Source organism: Metopolophium dirhodum, chromosome 7, assembly GCF_019925205.1.
Source record: "Metopolophium dirhodum isolate CAU chromosome 7, ASM1992520v1, whole genome shotgun sequence".
Taxonomy (NCBI): Eukaryota; Metazoa; Arthropoda; class Insecta; order Hemiptera; family Aphididae; genus Metopolophium; species Metopolophium dirhodum.
Window position 1 is genome coordinate 33161954 of NC_083566.1, and position 23150 is coordinate 33185103.

Consider the following 23150-nt stretch of genomic DNA (forward strand, 5'->3'; position numbering starts at 1 on the left):
AGTTAAAATCCTTTTACTTCCGCCATTGTACGCGTTCATTCCGAGTTCGTTCCGACGTTCTAACGTTTCCCCAAGTCACACGCACTATACTGACTTTAGTTACCATTGAAATTGCATCACCGTTTGAGTCATAGATCTGCTGTGGAAATGGTCGGTAAATACTGCTGCCCTCCGCTCCTATATGCTTAAGAAAATAAATAATTATACCGATCAATTATAAATTATGGCTATTATTATACTGCCGTAAAATATGTAATGTATAATGTATAATGTATAATGTATAATATGTAAAATATGTATAATGTATAATCGGATAACCTATATTATGTAAGTTTACACGAATAAACGTTTTTGTTTTATTATTTATTTGGTATTTATTTGATATTATTATTAATAAACGCGTCAACACGCTGGTGTAAACTTAACTAGTCGATATGTTGTCTAGGTATATTGTACAGGTATACACTTTCGATTTTTCTTTACTAGTGTATAAATCTCACGAGGAACCTTGCATTAAATTCTCAAGCTTTTTGACCAAAAAAAAAAAAACAAAATAATATTATCAACAACTATAACAAGGTACATCGGAAAAAACCAAAAACACCGCGTGCAAAGAATGATATGTGTAATAAAGATCTCCGTGGATTTAGATTTCACCAAATTGCTTAATATTGCTTTTATAATTTTCTATAGCTTGTTCTATTTTAGAATATGGTTTTGTTGATTCTAAATTAGAATCCTCGTCAATCTCGCTCAGTGATGCTCAATCAGCTTGTATTGTTATTAATAATAAATACATTCTATAATAATATTACCTAACTAATAAATACATTTATTTTTTTTTTATTGAGCTTGAGGTAATCGGCAACTTAGGTCATTAGCTGTTTTGATTATTTGTAGGCTGTTAGTAGGAGGAGGAACGGTTGAAAACACGTTTTTTGTATGTGTGGCATTGTGGCAAGGATACGTTACTAAAAATGGTGGTCACCCATCCGAGAACTACCAATGCCGGCCGTTACGTACACTCAGTGCATTTCCGCGGTTGAGTGCACGCACTGCGCCACACTATACAGCACTATAAAACGATGGATGAACAATATTTCCTAAATCCAACCACTTCAAAATGGTTCGCTTTGACAGCCTTAGCTTTTAATTTTTATCCAACATATAATATAATATAAGACAAGTCAAAAACGTGCCCCCAGTGCCCACCCCCTGGCTACGGCACTGCAAATCACAAATGTACAATTCCCAAGAACATAATATTATAAAATAATTTCGCCATAAATAAGTTACATATTTATTTATAAATCAAAAGATTGTATTTCAATTTCGTATGCTTTTGGTACCCACTACATAATTCTATTAATTTAGTACCTAATAATTTAATTCTATATATAGACAAGCTATTAGCTATTTTCTGTGTTTAATAATATTTATGATTTTTATTATTTTAAACCATATTACTGGGTATTTATATAGATATTAAAAAAAATAATAATAGGTTAACTATAAATTAGGTTAACTATATTAACTTTAAATTTGTTAAAATATTTTCCATCAACTTAACTTAACTCAATTAAAAATGCCCAGACTATTTTTTTAATTAATATATTTAAATCATGAACTAAGATAGTTATATAACTATCATAGTTCATGATTTAAATGCAGTTTTTTTTACAGTAATAACTATGAAAATTCTGATTGAATAGCATAATATTTGATTTTTTTTTCAAAAATTCAAAAATTCATAAATTATCAAAATTTTTTTTTACGCAAATAAGTTGTTAACTTTTTAAGATAGCCATTTTGTTGACTGTATTTTTTAAAACAGTTAAAAAAATTTCAAATTTAAAGAAAATTTCCAATGTTAAATGCTAATTATTATTTTGAATTTCTAAGAATAATAGTTTTGTAACTTATGCATACGGCATTAGCAAAATACGATTCGCATGCTTAGGTTCACTTCATGATAATTAAAATACTTAAAAATATGTAACAATTCACTATTCACTGTTCAGTAAACGATAAGACACAGCTATTATCTATTGTTATTTTCTTATTTCTATTAAAATTAAAACTTTAATCAAGTATGTATTAGTTTTGTCAGATTTAAATAGATATTTTATGATTAAAAATTAAAATGAAAAAACAATTATTTTTACTTACAAAATATCCGTTATTAAAAATTTAAGTTTTTAATTTTATAACTGAAAGCTTTCGCTAATAACTAGATAAGATCGTCATAAAAAAATATCAGCGTTCCAATTTCTGATGAAAGCATGTGAATCGTAATTTGCTGATGCATACGGCATAGGTAACAAAACTATTATTCTTAGAAATTCAAAATAATAGTTAGCTCTAACTTGAACGATTTTCATTAAATTAAAATTTTTTTTTTTTAATTGTTTTAAAAGATACGATCGACAAAATGGCTATCTTGGAAATTTAAAAAACTAATTTGCCTTTGAATTTTTGAAAAAATAAATCTTATATAATGCTATTCAATCAGAAATTCCATAGGTACTTATTACTGTAAAAAAACTGCATTTAAATCATGAACTAAGATAGTTATAACTATCTTAGTTCATGATTTAAATATATTAATTTTCCACGAAGATACTAAGGGTGTACGGGACTTCTGGGACATACTGTATAGACCTACCGAAAAACGCCACTTGTGGCGTTAGAATCACTTGCCTAATTTCGTTGGCCGCACTTTTATAGTATTTATAATCAATGGTATATAGTATTATAGGTACTAAGAAATTATTGCCACAATTATAAATAATTAGTAATTGCTAATTAATAGTTGGAATATATTTATATATTGAGACGCATGTATCGACGTACCTAAAAGTTGGCATGTATGTAGGTATGTGTTTTATGAAGGAAAAGGATTAAAGGAACATATTAATATATCAATATAATATGTGCTTGCGAACGGTTGTTTTTTAAGTTACCCATTTTGGCCGGTCAAAACTTTTGCCCCTTCTATTTTCAAAACTGAAATGACGCCACTGACCACTGTATTCATCAGTCGACAGTCATCATTGATATTTATGGACCTTAATTAGTATTATAAATTATATTATAATTAAGGTCAGATGTGGCATGTAATTCATTTAAATAACCTTTGAAGCATGGGCTTTGGTTTCGAAGTCATTTATTTCATTATTTGTAAATGTTACCAAAGGTACCTACTCACAATTATTTATTATACAAATTACCTACTACGGTTTCCAATTAAAATCGGCACGTATTCATTTTTTTGCTTTTTTGGCTGCACTGTATATGGAACGTTAATTTTTTGAATTTTCAAAATGGACGAATTGAGAAATAGTTGATAACGATAACCGAAAAAAACAACATTCTAAATTTCTAAACAGTAATCACTATTCAGTAATTACTATTTACTAATCACACATTCATTTTTCACAATTTACATTTAATTTTTAATATTTTAAATTTTAATGTAATGTAACTAACATTCTAAACGACATGGAAGTAACTAATAAGAATAAGTGAATACTAAATAGTAATATTGGAAAAGGTATTATTACCTAAGTAGTAATTAGGTACTGTGTTTATAACTGTAGAATATTGTGTACAATAATATTAATATATTATATTCTGTGATCCTGCCTGTGTAACTTACTACCTACTTTGTGTCTACCTACTGTTTAAGAAAATAACCAAATCAAATGTATTTTTGCTGTCAAATCATAGTAATGTGTTGGTGTGAAACATAATTTAAATGTTAAATTAGACAAATTATTTTGTAGTGGATTCAAACTATATTTGTTTTGGGTGAGTTTATAATTATTTATTATACTTGTATGCAGTGTTTGGAAAGAACGTTGTTCATGAATGCTCGTTCACGCGTTCAAGTTCATATTAGTGAATGACGTTTATATATTTAATGAACTTGAACGATTTTTAAGAAGTTCTAATGTATTTATCATTTAATAAATATTGATTGATTATACTATTGTGGTATATAATATATTGCAAATTATAAAAATAAAATACATAAAATTCCAGTGGGCACGCCTGGACATAAAACAACAATAATATTAAATTTCAAGATTTTGTATTTGTATTTAAACAATACATAAAAATAAAATAAATTAAATGAACGACAAAATGAATGCATTCATATTTTCAAAGAATGTGAACGTGTTCATTTTGAAAATATATTAATTTGAACGTGAACGTGAACGAATTCATTTTTTTAGTGAATGTTCTGAACACTGCTTTTTTGTCATTATTATTATAACAATTTAAAATTATAAAATAAATTAATGGAATCATATCTAAATAATAATTGTATAGAAGTTACATTCTATCTGATAACAAATCGTGAAATTGTTATTAATTTATAATGTGAAACATCTCTGCCCTCTGGTATTATCAGAAAAGATATTAGGTATATAATTTATTAAAACAATTTTTCTAATTATGAAAGTTATCAGTTTAATATTGACTTCAATTGTTTTTTATATTTAAATTGTAAAAGTTAGTATAAAGAATAATACTAATTATTTAATTAATAGGTATTAGTTGATATTTGTTTTATACATAATTTTTGAAGTAAAACTTCTTTCTTGAGGTGTGGGTGTAAAAAAATTTGTAACGAAAAATGAAACGATACGTTTGTTTATTTATTTATATATGTCCATAGCAACCATTAGTAAACAAAAATGTCTATCGTAAATTGCATATTTTTTTATTTTATTGATTTTTCTCACTCCCCAATTCACTTATAATTGCACAGGCCCAATTACTTATGAAAGAAATTTTACTTCCCCAGAGAGTAATGGTGAGCTCACACACTACAAATTCGCTAGATTAAACCGGTGTGAAAAATATCGTTTACATGGTTCATTATCCCAATGCGGGATAATTTTAACAGTCTAGCTTAGCGAATTTGTGGACTCACTTTTTTTTTATTAGGGATATATTTTACTTTTAATTCTACAATTTATTCATTCAATTTTTTTTAATATAATATAATACATCCGAGAATGTTTAACCTAGCTTTAACTAACGATTGTATTTTTGCTGTAACACATGTAACAGCGGTTACGCATATTATGATTATAATACACAAATCTAATATTAGGAACTTGATTAGATTAGATTTATATAAGTAGTTCAGTATCGATTAAACAATAATAATGTGTAGATAAATATTTAAAATAAACCATGGTATTGTTTTAGTGGATTAATTTGTATAAAATTGTTGTTGAAATATTATATACCTACAGATTATATAATAAATCTGATATTGTCTGTCTCCAACTACTATTTAATGTTGTTTAATTTTAAATAGATTATGATGAACCATAGCATAGAATCAAGTTTTTACAATGCTGAAGAGAATGATGGAGAAACTGATAATTATGTTACATGTCCATTATTGCAACTAAAATATTCTAGATCAAGAAAACCAATTACTAGGTAGGTTATAACTACTAAAGAAAGGGAAATGGATAGCTATTTTTCCTATATATTTGATGTTTACTCTAATATAAGTTCCTTATTATATATTTAACAATTTCAATTGTATGTATTACAATAATGAATACTAATCTTTTTTTTTTAGTCGTTTGGGACAAAAGGGTAGATCTTTAAAACACATAAATGAGAATCGACCTTTATTTGAAAATAAAACCGCAGAAGCTGATTTGGGAGGATCATTTCAAATACGTACACCTGAAAATGTAGTAACTGGTTTTGAAAAACTTGACTTAGTACATGATACTCCATTTGTCCGTCCAGCCATTAAAACTCACAATGATAGTGATTTAGAAACTCCGAGTGACACACTAACTAATTTGAAAAATGTAAGACCTAATATTGCATTAAGTACTAAACGGTCATTATACAGTAATAAAGAAAATTTACCAGAGCAAAGAGAAGAATTAAAAACGCCTGAATCTCTAAAATTAAATCAAAGTAATACTAGTCCCCCGTCACTCACTATAAAAGAAACTGCAAATACATCATCAGAGAGTGTGAAAGACGAAACATATTATGTGTCACCTGAAACTTCAAGATACAACTATGATACCAGTTTGTATCATAGTATCAGAGAAACAACTGTTATACCAGAAACATCACATTCATCTTTTTCAATCAGAAATTCTGATTCATTTGTCAATAATTCTTTAACACCTAAGCAATTAGAATGTCAACCTCTAGATGATCAACCTAATCATACTGCACTTGAACTGTCTCCTGCAGCAAATCGTAACAATTTTGTAATACGAGCTCGATCTCCCATTCGTCATATTCCTGTTGGATTTGTTCAAGACGGAGAATTTAAACGGCCAATTAATTCATCAAGTAGCGTGTGTGTTAAATGCGCCAATGAAAACTATATATCTGTTAAAGGAATTAATTATAATATACTTAATACACTTGGCCATGGTGGATCTAGTATTGTGTATGAGGTAAATATATGTTTGTAATCATACTCGTGTTATTATTTCTAATGTATTTTTCAAATTTAATAAGGTTTTACATCCAGACACAAACCAAGTGGTTGCAATAAAAAAGGTAGATTTATCTGAAGTTGAAGATATTATAGCTAAAGGATATTTAAATGAAGTTAATTTGTTACAAAATCTGCAATCATGTGAAAGTGTTATACGCCTTTTTGACAGGTAAATTTGATGCATTCAATTAAACTATTATTTTCATTTCTTGAAGTTTTTTCATAATTGTTTCTTCATTGTTCAAAATCTTAGTATACACATAGATATTAATATTTTTCAGTCAATATACTATTAAAGAAAAGATACTTTACATGGTAATGGAAAAAGGTGATACAGATCTTTCAAAACTCATTCGTAATACTAAACAAATGTCTGTACATATGATAATGTACTATTGGTCAGAAATGTTGATTACTGTTAATGAAATACATGCTAAAGGTAAATATTTGTTTAGTTCATATTTTTTTTTAAACAAATGCATTACTATGTAATCTGATATCCAAGCCAAGGTTGACAACTTACCCTATAATTTATTCTATATTTGTTTTGGGGCTTGAGGGATTAAATCTCTTTTTTAGTGTCTATATTCTGGCCACTCAGAGAGTGCTTCTGGGTGGCTACCCAAACTCATCCGTTCTTGTGCATTTCTACCACTAAATCTGCCCGAACACTGGCCGTTGCTGTGAGTAGGGGATTTTACAGTAACGAGTAGGTAGTAGATTGAGAAAAATTTGGGAACGAACCCGCAGAGCTTGTTCATTTGGATGCGCAAAGGAGTTCTCTCTATGACCAGAGTATTGATCCCTTTATACTTATTTGTGAGGATTCAGATTCCATGGACATATCTGCATGTTTCTATTTATACAAAAGACATGATTTTATAGAAGATAAGGGCCAGTAATACTATAGTTGATATTTATTATTTTTAAGAAATTCAATATATTTAACATTTTATTTAAGTGCACATGTACATATCAAAGTAATGTGTACTAGTAAGTTATCATCAGTACTGTATTTTAAAAATACGGCATAGCATATTTTATATTTTAAAACAAAAGCCAAAATTTGAAAAAGTGAGATTATTTATATTAATAATTAATAATTAATCTTAAATAAACTTCATTATAAATTTAATTATATTTTCAGATTTTTTATTGGATTATTAATTTTATTGGTATAATGAAGTAAATAAAAGTAATTAAGTAGGAGATAAGTTATTAATAAAAAAAAAATAATTTATTTCCTAATAAAAACGCACAAGTCCTTAATCAAACTCACACCCAAAACCTATAATTGTTAGTTGGATCCACCTGCTATTGACAATATCAAGACTTTCATTATGATACAAAAAAAAAAAATATATGTATTTTGACATATAGTTAGTACATTTATAAATAATAACTATACATATAATTTTAATTTCAATTGTCGTATAGACTTCATATTTTGTAATAAATAGGTAAAACTAAGATATCTTAATTTAATAAAACTATTATCGCACACAAATTGGGGATGTGAAACAGAAACATTGATCAAAATATTTAAATCAACAATTCAAGCAAAATTATATTACGGTTCATTTCTTTATAACACGGCCAAAAACACATTAATAAAATATATAGACTCAAACCACAACACGGGGATGCGAATGGCTATAGGGGCCTTCAAAAGCAGCCCAATTAAAAGTATTTATAATATAGCGGGTGAACCAACACCAGACCTAAAAAGAACAGAGTTGACACTCCTATACGCTGCGAGACTAACCAGATTAACAAATTACCCAGCTTCAACTAGCAACATAACCCTTGATCTACAAAATAATAAAAACTACACCAAGATTCCACAAATAATAAAAAAAGAAAAAATAATTTGTCCTCCATGGACAAGCATATATAAAATAAACACAGAATTGAATACTCTACGTAAAGAAAACACGCCTCCACTTATATACAAAAACCTTCTGAAAAATACTCTAGAGAACCAAAATGAATTTCAAGAACTATATACAGATGCCTCCAAAAATGACGAAGGGGTAGGAATAGCCATAATAAAAAACAATTCACAGACATCATTCAAACTACCATCGACATGTTCCATATATACAGCCGAAGCACTTGCTATATTGCTAGCCATAAAATATATAAACAAAAAGGAAAACCAAAAACATATCATTCTAAGCGACTCGTTAAGTACACTAATTAGTGTAAAAAATAAATTCAATCCGAGCGATATAGCAATTCAAATTCAGAATAGACTAGAGGAAGCAAACCAAAAGAACAACAATATAAAATTAATCTGGATACCTGGACACATTGGAATAATCGGCAACGAAAGGGCAGATAAACAAGCTAAATTAGCAATCAATTCACCGAATTCACAATATATTAACATTTCATCATACTCTGACATAAGAAAACAAATTCAAAGAGACACCACTATAATATGGCAAAATATATGGAACATCCAAAACACCAAATTAAACCAAGTTAAACAAACGGTCCAAAGATGGAGAAGAAATCCCAATATTAGTACCACAAATGAAAAAAAACTAAATAGGGCCAGAATTGGCCACACAAGACTAACTCATGAGTACATAATGATCAAAGGAGACCCACCAATATGCCAATCATGTGGCACAACAATTACAATAAAACACATATTCGAAGAATGTAGAATTTACATACAACAAAGAGAGGAGCTCAATATAAGCCACCAAATTGGAGCAAGTCTAGGCCCAAATCCTGAAAATGAGATCAACACCATCGAATTCTTTAAGACAACCAAATTACTCAAGCTACTCTAGTCAACCCCTTTTCAATGTACAAATTACTAAACGAACTAATCTAAAACTGTTTCTATTGTATCTTTTTGTATTTAATTCTTAGATCTGTTACCCACTATAAATATTATGTATCTATTATTTATAGTAACATGCTAATGACCAAGTTGTCGAAGCAGAAATTTTATAGATTTCAAGACCAATAAAAAAAAAAAAAAATAAGATATCTTATTAGTTATCTTTAAAAAGAATTAAATTTCTCTGATGGTATTGTGAATAGCGAATTTGTTTTAAATTCTAAATAATAAACTAATTTTTATTATTACATGCTGTATAATATTATGTTGCTGATAAATTGCTATACCGTTACTCAATTCTAAATTATTCTGAAGTTTATTTGATATGTGGTCATGTGATTGTTATATTCTGTGGTGTGGTATATAAAAACATAATATTTATTTAAATTTTTAATGAAATTATGATTTCACCTCATAAATTTGTTAATTATAAAATAAATATTAGATAATATAATTTTCGATAATAGAATGTACTATATAGATATAATTATTTTTTTGAAAAAAATTATATTTAACTTAGTGATAAATAATTCATTTTTCCAATAGGTGTTATACATTCAGATCTAAAACCAGCAAATTTTCTTCTGGTTAGTGGTCGTTTAAAATTAATAGATTTTGGTATTGCATCAAAAATTCAAGGAGATATGACAAGTGTATTGAAAGATGTGACTACTGGAACTTGGAATTATATGAGTCCAGAATGTATTAGGAGTGGTGGTTCAAATTTTCAAGGACATAAAGTGATTTAATTGTATTATTGTTTGTATTTAATAAAATTACTAATATTAACTTTTTACATTCTATTCAGATAAACCAAAAATCAGATGTGTGGTCACTAGGATGCATATTATATAGTTTAATTTATGGTAAGACTCCTTATTCACATTTGACAAACACTTGGCAAAAGTTACAAGCCATTGCAGAATCCACACAAAATATTAGTTTCCTGAGTCACAGTAAAACATTTACTCAAGGTATACCACCTGTACTAATGCAAACAATGAAGTTATGTTTGATAAAAGATGTGAAAGCTAGACCCAATGTAGTTGATTTGCTGAAGCTTATTGAAAATACAGTATTCAAACCTATGACTTAAGTACTTTTTTATATAATATGTACTATAATCTTGTATTTATAATTTATTCTGTCATTTCATACATGTATTTATGATTTTGAGTATTGATAAACATGCAGTACTTAAATAAATTGTGGTGTAATTGTATAAATAATATATATAATTGTTGTATCTTAATGAATGATTGTTTACATTAAACATTTTATACTGTTTTAACTTAGGTTATTTATTAAATTTGAAATGAATTTAACAATATTGTATATAACTCGCATATTATTGGAATTTTAGTAATAAATTAATAATAATAAATAAAATTAAAAAAATAATTGTTTACTCATTCCATATTTTTGATACACTTAATTACTTCCATACTGTCAATTTTCCATTTTCAAATATCAAACAATCAACGGGCCATGCTATTGATGATTTATCAAATGGTAATAAATCTTCAAAATCTTTATCGGAATCCTAAAATTAAGATATTTAATATCAATATTATAGTAACTAGTAAGACCATAAAAGTTATGATATTAAAACAATTAAGAAGTAATGATAGTAATCACTAATCACGTATTATAAGTGTTTGACTGCACATTTTTATTTACTAAGTAACGAGATTTTTAACAAAGAAGAAAATTGTATGAATATAATGTGTTAGGGAACAAGAATTAAGGAGAGGTGCATAACAGGAAAAGTGTTCTACTAATGGAAAGAGAAGGATAAGAAAATAACTCAAAACATTATTGAAGTGAACTAGTGAAGAATGCATTGTGGAAAGCAGTTAATATATTATGAGATGGTAGAAGTGATTAAGTATTACGAGTTGGAAAGTTTGTGACCAAGATGAAACAGGAAAATGAAATAATTAGAATAGAAGTATAATATCTATAAATTAAGCCAATATATAAATACTTAATTGAGTATGCATATTAATATTTTGTTTTATGATATTCAATGGCGAAGTGTCATAGGAGACAATGAGACAACGTCCTAATTAAAATACAGCCAAATAATTAAATAATAAATAAAATAAAATATTTATTTTACAAATTTGAATTGTCATAATAATATATTATGTATGTCACAATATTTATCAAAATCTTTTCTTTCTGTTATACCATTACAGTATTCATAGAAAATATTAGTTGCAAGCTCCGCATGCGAGCTTGTGGTATTCAACATGGTAGGTCATTACAGTAAACATTCAAATACAGTATAAATTAACTACAAAAATAAATATGAACAATGTGTCAATGTCTCATTTTTCAGTGCACAGTGTTCCCTGAAAATCGGAAAGTGAAGGGGGTGATTGTTGCGCTAAGAGACGTGTCAATGCATCATCAACCATCATAAACTTGTTATCATGGTTGATTTATAAGTTACGGTTTGTTTATTTCTCAAATGATTTCCTAAAATATTTGAGTATCAATTATATTGTTATAAGACTTGATTTTTTTTCTCTTTCACCCTGAACTAAAGACTCACACCTCGCCACTGATATTAACAAATTATTAAATTGCATAACAATATTTAATTTTATAAGGATGTACATAATGGTAATTTTATGTTATATTGCAGTATTGGAATCAACAATATTTTTAAACATATATCATGTAACTTTAACAGTGTTAACCAGTGTTTTATAATAAAATTTTTGATAGTCTTACCTTGTATGACTCTATAAAGTCTAACAAATCTTTTGATAATAACTCATTTGATTCCACAAGTTTCATTACACTATTAATAAAAACAAAACATTTATAAAATTAAATTTGCATATTATACTAGTATGGTTTAAAAATATCCATTTTATTTTTTTTAATATTGTGTTAGTTATAATTAAATATTTCTGCTTTTATTTTCCCGATCTGATCAAGATAAACATTAATAGTTAAAACTAATTTCTAAACGTTATTTTGAATTTCCCAGTACATTTTGTGAAATATTAAAGCAAAAGTATTCAACAAAATCTCTGTTAAGCCGAGCACTTCTGAAAACTGTTTTTCAAAGGTTCATGATTTATATAAGACCTTGGTGATAACGGGGCCAAATAGTGTAGGTAAAATTTTTTTTAATGACTTAAGTATGAAATATTTAAAACTGCCTACCAATTCATAGGATTTATAATATTATATAGTGTACATCAAGAACTTTTAAAGTTATTTCATTCAGGTTTAAATTCATACAGATTTATATCATTTCGCTTTTAAATTTTCATTATTTAAGGGGATTCGATACCGTGATTTTCTGTTTTTGTCTAACACACGCGCGACATAGGATTTTTGATGGATTCTTTGCCAAACATATCAATTGATCTAATAAAATGATGAGAATTCTGAAAATAGATTTGAATTTGTCGTCAAGTCTACTTGAAATTGACTTTCCCACAATTTTGATTTTTTGATATTAGCTTCTCCAAAAATTGAATTACAAAAATGATTAAATACTCTTTTTTAATATGACGTTTTCTGGAATTTGAGGGGGATAATCTCAAAAATGTGGGAAAGTCAATTTCAAGTAGACTTGACGACGAATTCAAATCTGTTTTCAGAATTCTTATTGCTTCAATAGATCAATTAGAATGTTTGGCAAAAAACACGTCTAAAATACTATGTTGCGCGTGTGTTAGACAAAAACAGAAAATCACGGTATCGAATCCCCTTAAGAAGGAGTTTTATATTCCAAAATTTACATTCAGCTGTTCCAGTTTTGTGTTGTTAGTTTAATATTTTTTAATATTATAGTGACTAATTATAAAAGTTAACAGTAAGAACATTATCTGTGTTCTCTCGTTGGTTTTTCATAACATTTAAATTTTTAAGCAACTTATGTAAAATATTAAAAATTAAAATATAGTATAAAACCAACGAGAGGACACATAATTTTCTTACTTTTTGTTTGAAATTAGGTTCATTAATTCACTTAAATATTAAAACTAACAATACAAAAGTAGGTGAGCGGACGAGGGAATCTTTTTTATTTAATTTTATTCGTTTCTATGGTGATAAACAAAGCGTTTTAAGAACAGTTTAAGAACGATTTATATAAATACGTAATTTATATAGTTATAATTATAATTTATAATTAGGAAATATTATAAAAATGAAAAAAATATAAAATAAAAGAAAAAGCTTATAAGCTCGCTCAAATGTTTTGAAAATTTTACCATGTCTAGGTAAGGCTAATATAAGTAAATAACCCAAATTTCAAGTTTTTACGAATGTTTTTAACCGAGTTACAACAAAAAAACTCCCTAAATTAAAATGTCAATAAATAGCTCAAAAATGGCTAAAATTTTCCAAACTTTAAACCAAGAACAAAATCCAAAATACAAAAAAATATATCTCTTGTTATTTTTCATTTGAAGCAATATTTCTGGTAGAAAACGTCATCCGTAATTATTTAATAATATAAAATCGTGAAATTGTACGTTTTTTCTCCTTTAACCTCTTTTATATCGAGTAGCGTTTCGAAAATCAAAAAATGACCTCTCTAAAGTACCAGATCAAGAACATTATCTTTTAGAAAAGATGCTATACTTGATACTTTTTAGCAAGTTTAGAGGGAGAAAGTGTTTACAGAATAAAAAAGAAAAAGAAATAAACATTATTGTAAAACCATTACATTCCTCGCTCCGCTCAGAATCTAAAATTAGAACTGCTTAACGCAGATATGCTGTTGTTCATTTGACTTATATACTCTATTCAGAATAAGAATGCCCACTTATGCGCATGGTGCCAATCTTAACACATATTAGCATTAATAAAAGTGCTGCAATCTAATTAGAACTAAACATTAATTAGAAAAATATATCAATTTACTTTTCTTCGTTCCACATTTGATTATCTACAATATATTTACAAATATTTTGGTTGACATCTGAATTAAAAAGTGGCACACCAAAACAACAGTCTAACAAAGTCCATTCTGACGTATCATAAACAGGTTCTAATAATAATGTTTTCTTTATACATGACGCATCATTTAATTTTTCTAATTCTTCTTTTAAGAGAGATACTCCATTTTTTTGAAAAACAGGAGAAGCATCTGTAAAAATAATAAGTAAAAATAAATAATTGATTAATTAATAAGTTAATAAATCTTAAATGCTGCTAACCATTAGGCTGTTCTGAAATTAATTTCTTTTCATATTTAGTTGGTGTTGTTACACAAGTTATATACCCACATGTGTTTTTTATGTTTAAAACATTTGATAAACTTTTTAAAAAATTTTCATCATATAAAAAGGAATGCTCTAAACAAATATAATTTATGATTAATGTGATAAATTTCATATTAAATGTTTGGTTGTCAATACTCATTACTACTTACCGTTTTGTAAATGGTTCATTTTTGGAAATGGTAGTACACATGTATTTGGATTACAAGCCTAAAAACATAAAACTAGTACTGACCTTGGATAAGTAATTTTTTTTTTTTAATTACTTGTATAAGAACTGGTGATTCTTTTAAAGTGTCATTGATAATGGTTAATAAGTTCTCAATAGGTATAAAATGTGGATCGTGTCCCCAAGTAGTTATCATTACTTTAGAACAATGTCTAAATATTTTAGGAACATTCCACAAGCGTACACCTATTAAAACAATTTATTAAATAATAATAACAACTGACAAGTAACAACAATTTTTATATATTTACCTCTAATCAATAGTAGTGATGGAGGTCCATAACATGTCTTATGATATAAATATAGCTTAAACCAAACTGAGTTTACTTCAGGTATAGGAGGACCAATATGTGGTAACTTTGGTGATGACAAAAGAGGCGTTTCTTTATTTAATGGAGCCATTGACATTAATAAACTAAAAATATTCAAAACGTATTTACTAAACAAATTTAATAAGCTATGTAAAAACTCACTTATAATTTTTTTTCAAAAATCTAACACATGTATCTGCTGTTAAAGACTTAAGACTTTCCCAACGAATAAGATCCAGTTTACCAGAGCAATTTTCTGATCTCAATGCTTTCACAGTGCTTCTAAGTGTCAATGCATGTTCAAAATATCGTCGAGCTTCACCTTCACTCTCACCTGCACTAGGAGTTTCACTTCCAAAAACACAACTACCAGCACTGTAACCATCTGCAACTTTATCAAGTTCATCCAAAAACACATTTAATGCTTCATCAGTTAGTTTTCCAGCTTCAAATAATGTAACTGCATGATCTTTTAGACTCTAAATTTGAATATTAATTTAAATTAAAATATCATTGATAAAAAACGTATAAATTAACATTGTATACTTACAGGGGACAGATTACCCATCATTAAAAAAGCTGTAAGAGTTGAATCAAACAAAAAAGCCATTCTTTTTTCAGCATTACTTTTATCTGGCGATGACTCAAGAACATCTGGTATTTCAGTGGGCAATATTATTGAAGAAGGTAAATCAGAAACATTTTCTACATTTACTATTTCTAATTTTGAAATATTTTTTGAACCAGACCAGGATAAATGGGTAGAAAAAGTTTTGGGACTTTTCTTCTGGGCAATTTTCAATCGGCAAAATAAGGAGACCGCATTTTTAACAGATTCTAAGTCAATTTCTAATACTGTAGCCAACTTAGAAAAAAAATAAGATATTTTAATTATAAAAAAAAATACTATATAATGTCAGAAATATAATTACCTCACTAACTGAAGTGTGTTCGTCAATAGATACAAAAATTTTGTAAAGGAGATTTTCAAAATTATCTCCAAGCACTCTGTTCATAACAAAACCACCAAGTGTTGATACTATTATATGGTCATCATCATATATTGGAACATCATAGTAAATCAAACCTTTTCTACAAAATGTGTAAAGCAAATGTATAGAATGTATTACTTTTAATATATAGTAAAAATAATAGTTATTAACTTGTAAAGACTGTGAAGTATATTGTAATCTAAACTTCCAGCCATTTGTTGTCCATTATCAATTATATGGTCAATAAATTTTTTCTCGTCTTCATTGATGGTCTTTAAAATAAATTACAATAATTTAACATTAAACTAAATATAAAATGATTTTAATTAAATTTAAATACACAGTAATAAAATTCTAATATACTTTAATATCATCTTCAAACAAACATCCAACATCAACAGTCCACCAAGGATCTGCATTTATATCTATTGGTTGAGATGGCAACATTGGTCGAATCTCATTTTTCCTTCTAAAAAGTTTATTTTTTGTTCGGCATTGATTCATTAATTCAATATACTCATTACGTCCAATTCCTAGTATTCTAAGGCCTAGAGAGACGCGTTCAAATATAAAAATAAATAAGTCAAGAACAAAATGTATATGGTCAAATTCAGTGGTATATTTATGGTGGAGCAAGTATTTACTGGAATGGGTCTCCATTTACCATGGAGTATTTATATCTCCTTGAAACTATATAGGAAAATAATTTTTTTTGTAAAATGTTGTGTTATCAGTTGTATGTTTATAATAATTTTTTTATTATTATTATTCTATACGTATTTATAAAACTATTGCTTACAATCACACTACCCCCCCCCCCCCCCTGCAAAATAAAACAAAAAATAAACCAAAATTCTAAATATACCACTGATTTTACTTATAAACATCAGTAAATAAAACTAATTCATTGGGTATAAATACAATCAACTGCTGTGAAATTTGGAATTGAATCATAGCTTTTATCTGACTCCATAACATGTATAATTGTTGATATATAAAATTGAAATGGTGTTATTCTTAGTCCTTTAACAATTACATCTGACAGATGGTATGGATAAAGCATCAAGTTTTCTCTACTATATGTCATCAAATCTTCATAGTAATTTTGTTCATTTCTAACAACTGTTCTCACTAGAATAAAAAAATAGCTTAAATATTCTAAAACCATTACTAATTGTATAATAGTAACATTTGTGTTACCTAAATTTGTTTTGTATCGAACTTGATTCCTTATGCTATACACAGAAATACATTTTTTGTACTCTTTTAGTGAATTTCCAACTCCCTGAAAAATAAGAGTATACTTATTATTAACAATATATTTAAAAGTTGAATATTCAAAAAAATAAAAATTTACTGCTGATACATGCACAGAATACTTACTACTTACTACCTACTTAATAAAATATCACAAAATTATTGGAATTATTAGATAGTTTCATTATAATTCACAATTAATTTTTAAATAAGTAGGTAAGTAAATAGTAGCTTGTAAATGTTAATGATTTCCAACTTTTCGAGTGTCTCTTATTATGCAATAAACTTCATTAAATTAAAATTGTATATATATTTAAAATTTACTTGTTTTACGGATGGTGGTAAATTTGCCCAAGGAATATTTTGAAGAACACATTTTTCCATTTCTTCGTTCATACTTGGGAAATTTAACATCTAATTTACTAAAACATTTTATAATTTTAATTTACATTCCAACCATTTAATATTTGGTATTTACTGTAACATCATTATCAGACTTCTTATTATCACTACAAACTTAGATCATAACACAGACTTGTGATACGCAGGTGTCATGGCCGCCACTGGCAGACGAGCGTCTCGGGAGCAAAATTGCGCCACCAATCAGAATCGTTCACATTTGTTATCACTATTTGTGAAAATCACGTTTCTTATCATAGATGATAAATAATAATATATATATAAAAATAGAATATAATAGTTACAGTAAAATTAAAATATGTCATCATTAAATAAATAGGTATTAGGTACATTAAAATATTTGTAATAAATTTACAAAAAGATATTCTGTCTTCAATCTCATTTTAGTACTCAACAAATCATACTGTTGTTCTGTTTTATGATTTTATAAATAATAAAAAATAAATAAATAATCGTTTTTGGTATAATAATTATTAAATATAACTAAAGGCAAAAAACCACAACATATTAAACATTTTATGTTTTGTATTTTCAATGTAAATAAATATAACATATTAACACATAAATAATACAGAGTGACAGTGATTCATTTTTCATTTAATATTATACTTTACGTTTGTCAATTTGATTTTATATGATTTTATAATTATATATAAATATTAATTAGCCCCTAGGTTTAAAATATTAGTCACAGTTATAAAATGTAATTAATAATGAATTGATTCAGTGATTCAATGACATTTTAATGAGTTGAATCACATGAATCAGTTCACTAAAATGAATTGAAAGTACCCATCATTAACCAGCTGTATGATTGATGATTATTATATTATCACGTTATAATTTTTATAAAGGATGATAAGAAACGTGATTTCCACAAATAGTGATAACAAATGTGAACGATTCTGATTGGTGGCGCAATTTTGCTCCCGAGACGCTCGTCTGGCAGTGAATATTATCACTTCGATTTTTTTGCTAACAAAACCATACAAATTATTAATTTCTTAGCTAAATAAATCTAAAAATCACTGCCAGCTGAGATTCCTTTCCATGCTAAAATATGCAATCATGAAAAATTTAATTTAATTTAATTTTTCATGCATGCAATAATTGTACGTGCGCAGCCCATAATGAAACTGCGTCTCAATGCGATCATACCTATACATTTAGCCTTGGTTTTACCATGACTAAATAGATGCCTGTTGCATTGACCATTGTTAATATAAAAACCGTAACGCCATACTCGACTTTAAGATTGGGTAAATCATTAAATACTATAAGAGAACTAGCCTATAATATTCTAAAATAGAAATACAGAACTTTCATCACACAATAAACAATAATATTGTCAATAGATAAAAGTCGATGGTGTAATAGACCTTTGGGGGACTAATCATTAATGTCTGTCTGATTGTACAGAAACCCAAAACAAAGTTTCGATCATACCCACGATTTAAGATAGTTACTATCTTAAATCGTGATCATACCACAAAATAGATGAAATATAATCTTAGATCATATACAATGGAATGGAGCAGCTGCTGCTATTTCAATCATTTGCTTAAAAGGTGATGACAGACACAAAAATAAAAAAAAAACACACATCATTGTAAAATCAATACATTCATCGCTTCGCTCAGAATCTAAAAAATAAAATTTTATCATATTTTATCTTATAATACAGATTAATTGTGCTATCTTAATGTACACGATTTTTCTATCATATATTCTAGTATATTTTTTCTATCTACCTTACCTTAATACCTTCTATTTCTGTAGATTGTGTAACGACGTGAAATGTTAATTCTTTATAGTTTTAAATTATATTAGATCATACCAATCATATATATTATTAATTTTGAATTAATTAAATAAATTTAAATATTTTTTTATGAAACAATAAATCAAACCGGACTTTTTTTCCGAAAAAATTAAATCGGACTTTTTTCCGTGTACTTTTTTTCCGGGATTCCAATTTTTGCCCCATATAACCTTAAAAATAGTATCATTAAAGTTTCATGTGATAAGTTCTTATGTCCTATCCATTCTTATATGATCTATGATTATACCTTAGTCCGTGGGTAAAACAAACAATAATAAATTGATTAATGATTATTATACAATTACACAATATTTTATATTTCAAAAATTGTGCGGATAATGTGAACCAATCAGAATAGTCGCTTCACAACTTAAAACACAACCACGGTAGGTACTATTTCTACAACCGAGAGCACAAACCATAGAGTAGAAACTACAATGGAATCACTGATAAGAAATTAATTTAACAAATTATGGAAGTCCTCGCGCATGCGTGCTGATTACACATAAACATAATATTATAACCTGATAAATGATAGTGAATTAGCACTTTTTAGCATTGAAGTTTGTTCAAAAAGTTGTAACTGTTCTGAGGATATTAGTTTTTACGACTTTTAAGTGCGCAATTTCATAAACTACTTCATTCAAAATGGTAAAGTATTAATTGATAATGTCTTTAACGAATTACTTTGTTATTAATTAATAATTATTATAAACTAATGATAGATAATATTATAATATATTGATGCCATGATATTACCTATGTGATTCAATACAAATGTATATAATGATATGTATAAATTAGTAAAGAAATTTAATGCTGATGCCTGATATAATAATTTATTATTTTTAAATTTTAACGCTCTTTGTTGTAATGATGAAGTTATAAGCATTAATAGTAACTGCCTGATTACTTCTTAAGTTGTTAAGGTTGTTAGGTATGTTTAGATATATCTCATAGGTAGTTATTAAAATATTCATGTTTAAAAGTAATATATTTGATTCTAAAATGTAGTAAATACTAGGTATTCAAAATATTTTGTTGGGCTAAAATTCTGATTTCAATTGATATGTTATAATTATAAATTATGACCATTTATCTCAGATTATTAACTCTTTAAAAAAACAACTTACAACTAAACAGGTTTAAATAAGGTAACGAGTGTATGAAAATAGTCAGTATTATTTATGCGATAACAAACTTAATTCAATGATTGATTAAAAAAAGGAAGCTTACAGTGTTTATATCATTTGTTTATGATTTGTTTATGTTTTATTGAAGCTCACGAGTTTGTAAATTCTAATTTTTATATACTATTTTATTCATTATTTGTTGTTTTTATGAGCATCATAAATATAAATAATTGTTTGGTTATAGAGTATCATGGACTACAATGGTGGCGCTTTAATTGGCATGAAAGGCAAGGATTGTGTTGCCATTGCAACTGATAAGCGATTTGGTATACAAGCCCAAACAGTATCTCTTGATTTCACAGTATGTTGGGTTTATTTTATTTCTTTATTATTATTGTGTATTATTACCTTATTTTTAACTATTTTAAATTTGAATTATAGAAAGTTTTTCAAATAAATCCTCATACTTATATGGGATTTCCTGGTTTAGCTACAGATATATTTACTGTGTACGAAAAAATTATGTTCCGGAAAAGGTTATACGAGTTAAAAGAGAATCGGAAAATATCTCCTAAAGCTTTAGCGTCTTTGGTCTCCAACTTGTTGTATGAAAACAGGTAAGTTATTTTTAAATAAGACTAATTAATTCAAAGTTTAGATTTTGTTAAGACCAGTGATTCTCTTTGACCCTTGGAGATCACCAATATGTTATGAAACCTATACCGTATGCATGTTTAAACGACAATTTTTTTAATTTTATTTGAAGGGAATGGGAAGGTCACTTTAAAAAGGGTAATAATCATGTCTTCAACTATGTTTGCATAAATATTTTTAATCAAATAAAATTATGCTTAACTTTTTTGTCCATCACCAATACATTGTAATGTGAAGTTATGTCAAATCAGTGTTTATGCTTTATGTTTAAATATTCAGTTGTATATTCATAGACTAGCATAATAGCCGATAATTGCCATACCATAAATATTTAATATATAATAACTTTTTATTTTAATTTCATACAGACTTTGGTTTGATAAACCCATTAGAATTGTTTCTATTCAACTCTTCCAACGTTTATACAATTTAGAGTACATAAATAAAATTAGTATACAAACTAAATCTGCTTCAATTTTTTAGTTACAATAATAGAAAATAATTCTTACATTATTTATCCTGTATATATTTTTATTTATCATTTTGTTTTGTACTTAATAGATTTTCACCATTCTTCGTCGAACCAATGATTGTTGCTTTGGATGAAGTGACATTGGAACCATACATGTGCGATATGGATTTGATTGGTTGTGTGAATAAGTCCGATAACTTTGTGGTAGGAGGTACTAGTTCAAGTCAATTATATGGTCTTTGTGAAGCTCTTTGGGAGCCTGATATGGAAGAAGATCAGTTATTTGAAACAATATCGCAAGCGCTGGTTAGTGCCTGCAATCGTGACGCTATTTCCGGTTGGGGTGCAAAAGTTTATATTATGTAAGTAAAATTATTTAATTTAATGAAGTATGATTTTTTTTTATTCACATATCTTGACAGTTAATATAACAAATCATTTAATATATTTCAGTAAAAAAGACAAGATAATTGTGCGTGATATCAAGACACGAATGGATTAAAAATGTTGAAACACAGCAATTTCAATTTGTGTATATTTTTTTTCGTAACTAAAACAAAAACTGTTATCCTTACGTAAAATTATAAATGGGATAAAAATAAATTTATAATAAAATAAAATAATTTGTTTGTAATTTGAGTATCTATATTTAAGTATTAGAATATTTTTAATTCAAGCCAGGTTTATGCTGTATGATTTGCCAACTCTAGAGGACAATTTGATACCAGACTTAATCCTACAAATTATTCACAGGAAGTGTTATTGGTCAGCTGACCCATAGTTTTTTTTCATTTTGTCGCCTCTATTCTAACAAAATACATTTTATTTGTACAATAATAATAATTTTAAAATTGTACACATTACACAGGCCACCCAAATTTTTATAATTCCTTTATGGTGGCATGGTATATTATGGTTTCTTTTATGAAAGATATTATTATAAATATTAGAAAACAAACACTAATACTACTATATTATGTATTTATGTGTAATGGTTTATTTTATTTTTTAACCATTAGGGATATAAAACTTTCATTTGGTCTAACAATCTATTTTTATATACCTACATTGAACCATTGAGGTGATTATTTTTTAATATTTCTATTATTATCATACATTTTGTATAATACCTAATACTATATATGAATATATTTTCATTTTATGCGCTGCAATTGCCAAGTGGAATAGCTTACACAGGAAAACACCGCATTATTAAGTTAAGTTTCGAGATATAATAATTATTAAG

General features: G+C 27.1%; 3 protein-coding genes across 5 annotated transcripts; 2 read left to right on the forward strand and 1 right to left on the reverse strand.

Moving 5' to 3' along the window:
* Positions 1-51: 51 nt before the first annotated feature.
* Positions 52-17910, reverse strand: LOC132948366 (protein FAM91A1). Of its 2 annotated transcripts, XM_061018796.1 has the most exons (16): positions 17728-17910; positions 17347-17431; positions 17068-17277; positions 16510-16694; positions 16318-16418; positions 16087-16246; positions 15705-16019; positions 15317-15633; positions 15095-15258; positions 14881-15029; positions 14767-14824; positions 14552-14689; positions 14256-14481; positions 12102-12171; positions 10769-10902; positions 52-184 (listed from the first exon to the last, which is right to left on the reverse strand). In XM_061018796.1, exons 1-15 carry the CDS (start codon positions 17815-17817, stop codon positions 10795-10797), a joined length of 2376 nt encoding a protein of 791 aa, XP_060874779.1. In that variant the 5' UTR covers positions 17818-17910; the 3' UTR covers positions 52-184; positions 10769-10794. The 2 variants fall into 2 exon arrangements, with proteins under 2 accessions (XP_060874779.1, XP_060874778.1); XM_061018795.1 differs by lacking the exon at positions 52-184 and having other exon boundaries at positions 10635-10902.
* Positions 3347-10554, forward strand: LOC132948367 (dual specificity protein kinase TTK-like). 2 transcript variants are annotated; one of them, XM_061018797.1, is made up of 7 exons: positions 3347-3810; positions 5336-5463; positions 5609-6458; positions 6523-6671; positions 6784-6941; positions 9906-10099; positions 10168-10554. In XM_061018797.1, exons 2-7 carry the CDS (start codon positions 5339-5341, stop codon positions 10453-10455), a joined length of 1764 nt encoding a protein of 587 aa, XP_060874780.1. In that variant the 5' UTR covers positions 3347-3810; positions 5336-5338; the 3' UTR covers positions 10456-10554. The 2 variants fall into 2 exon arrangements, with proteins under 2 accessions (XP_060874780.1, XP_060874781.1); XM_061018798.1 differs by having other exon boundaries at positions 3347-3553.
* Positions 17911-20138: 2228 nt separating the features above from the next.
* Positions 20139-22538, forward strand: LOC132948654 (proteasome subunit beta type-3). Its single transcript, XM_061019223.1, has 5 exons — positions 20139-20296; positions 21023-21139; positions 21220-21395; positions 21994-22266; positions 22358-22538. Exons 1-5 carry the CDS (start codon positions 20294-20296, stop codon positions 22404-22406), a joined length of 618 nt encoding a protein of 205 aa, XP_060875206.1. The 5' UTR covers positions 20139-20293; the 3' UTR covers positions 22407-22538.
* Positions 22539-23150: the final 612 nt, after the last annotated feature.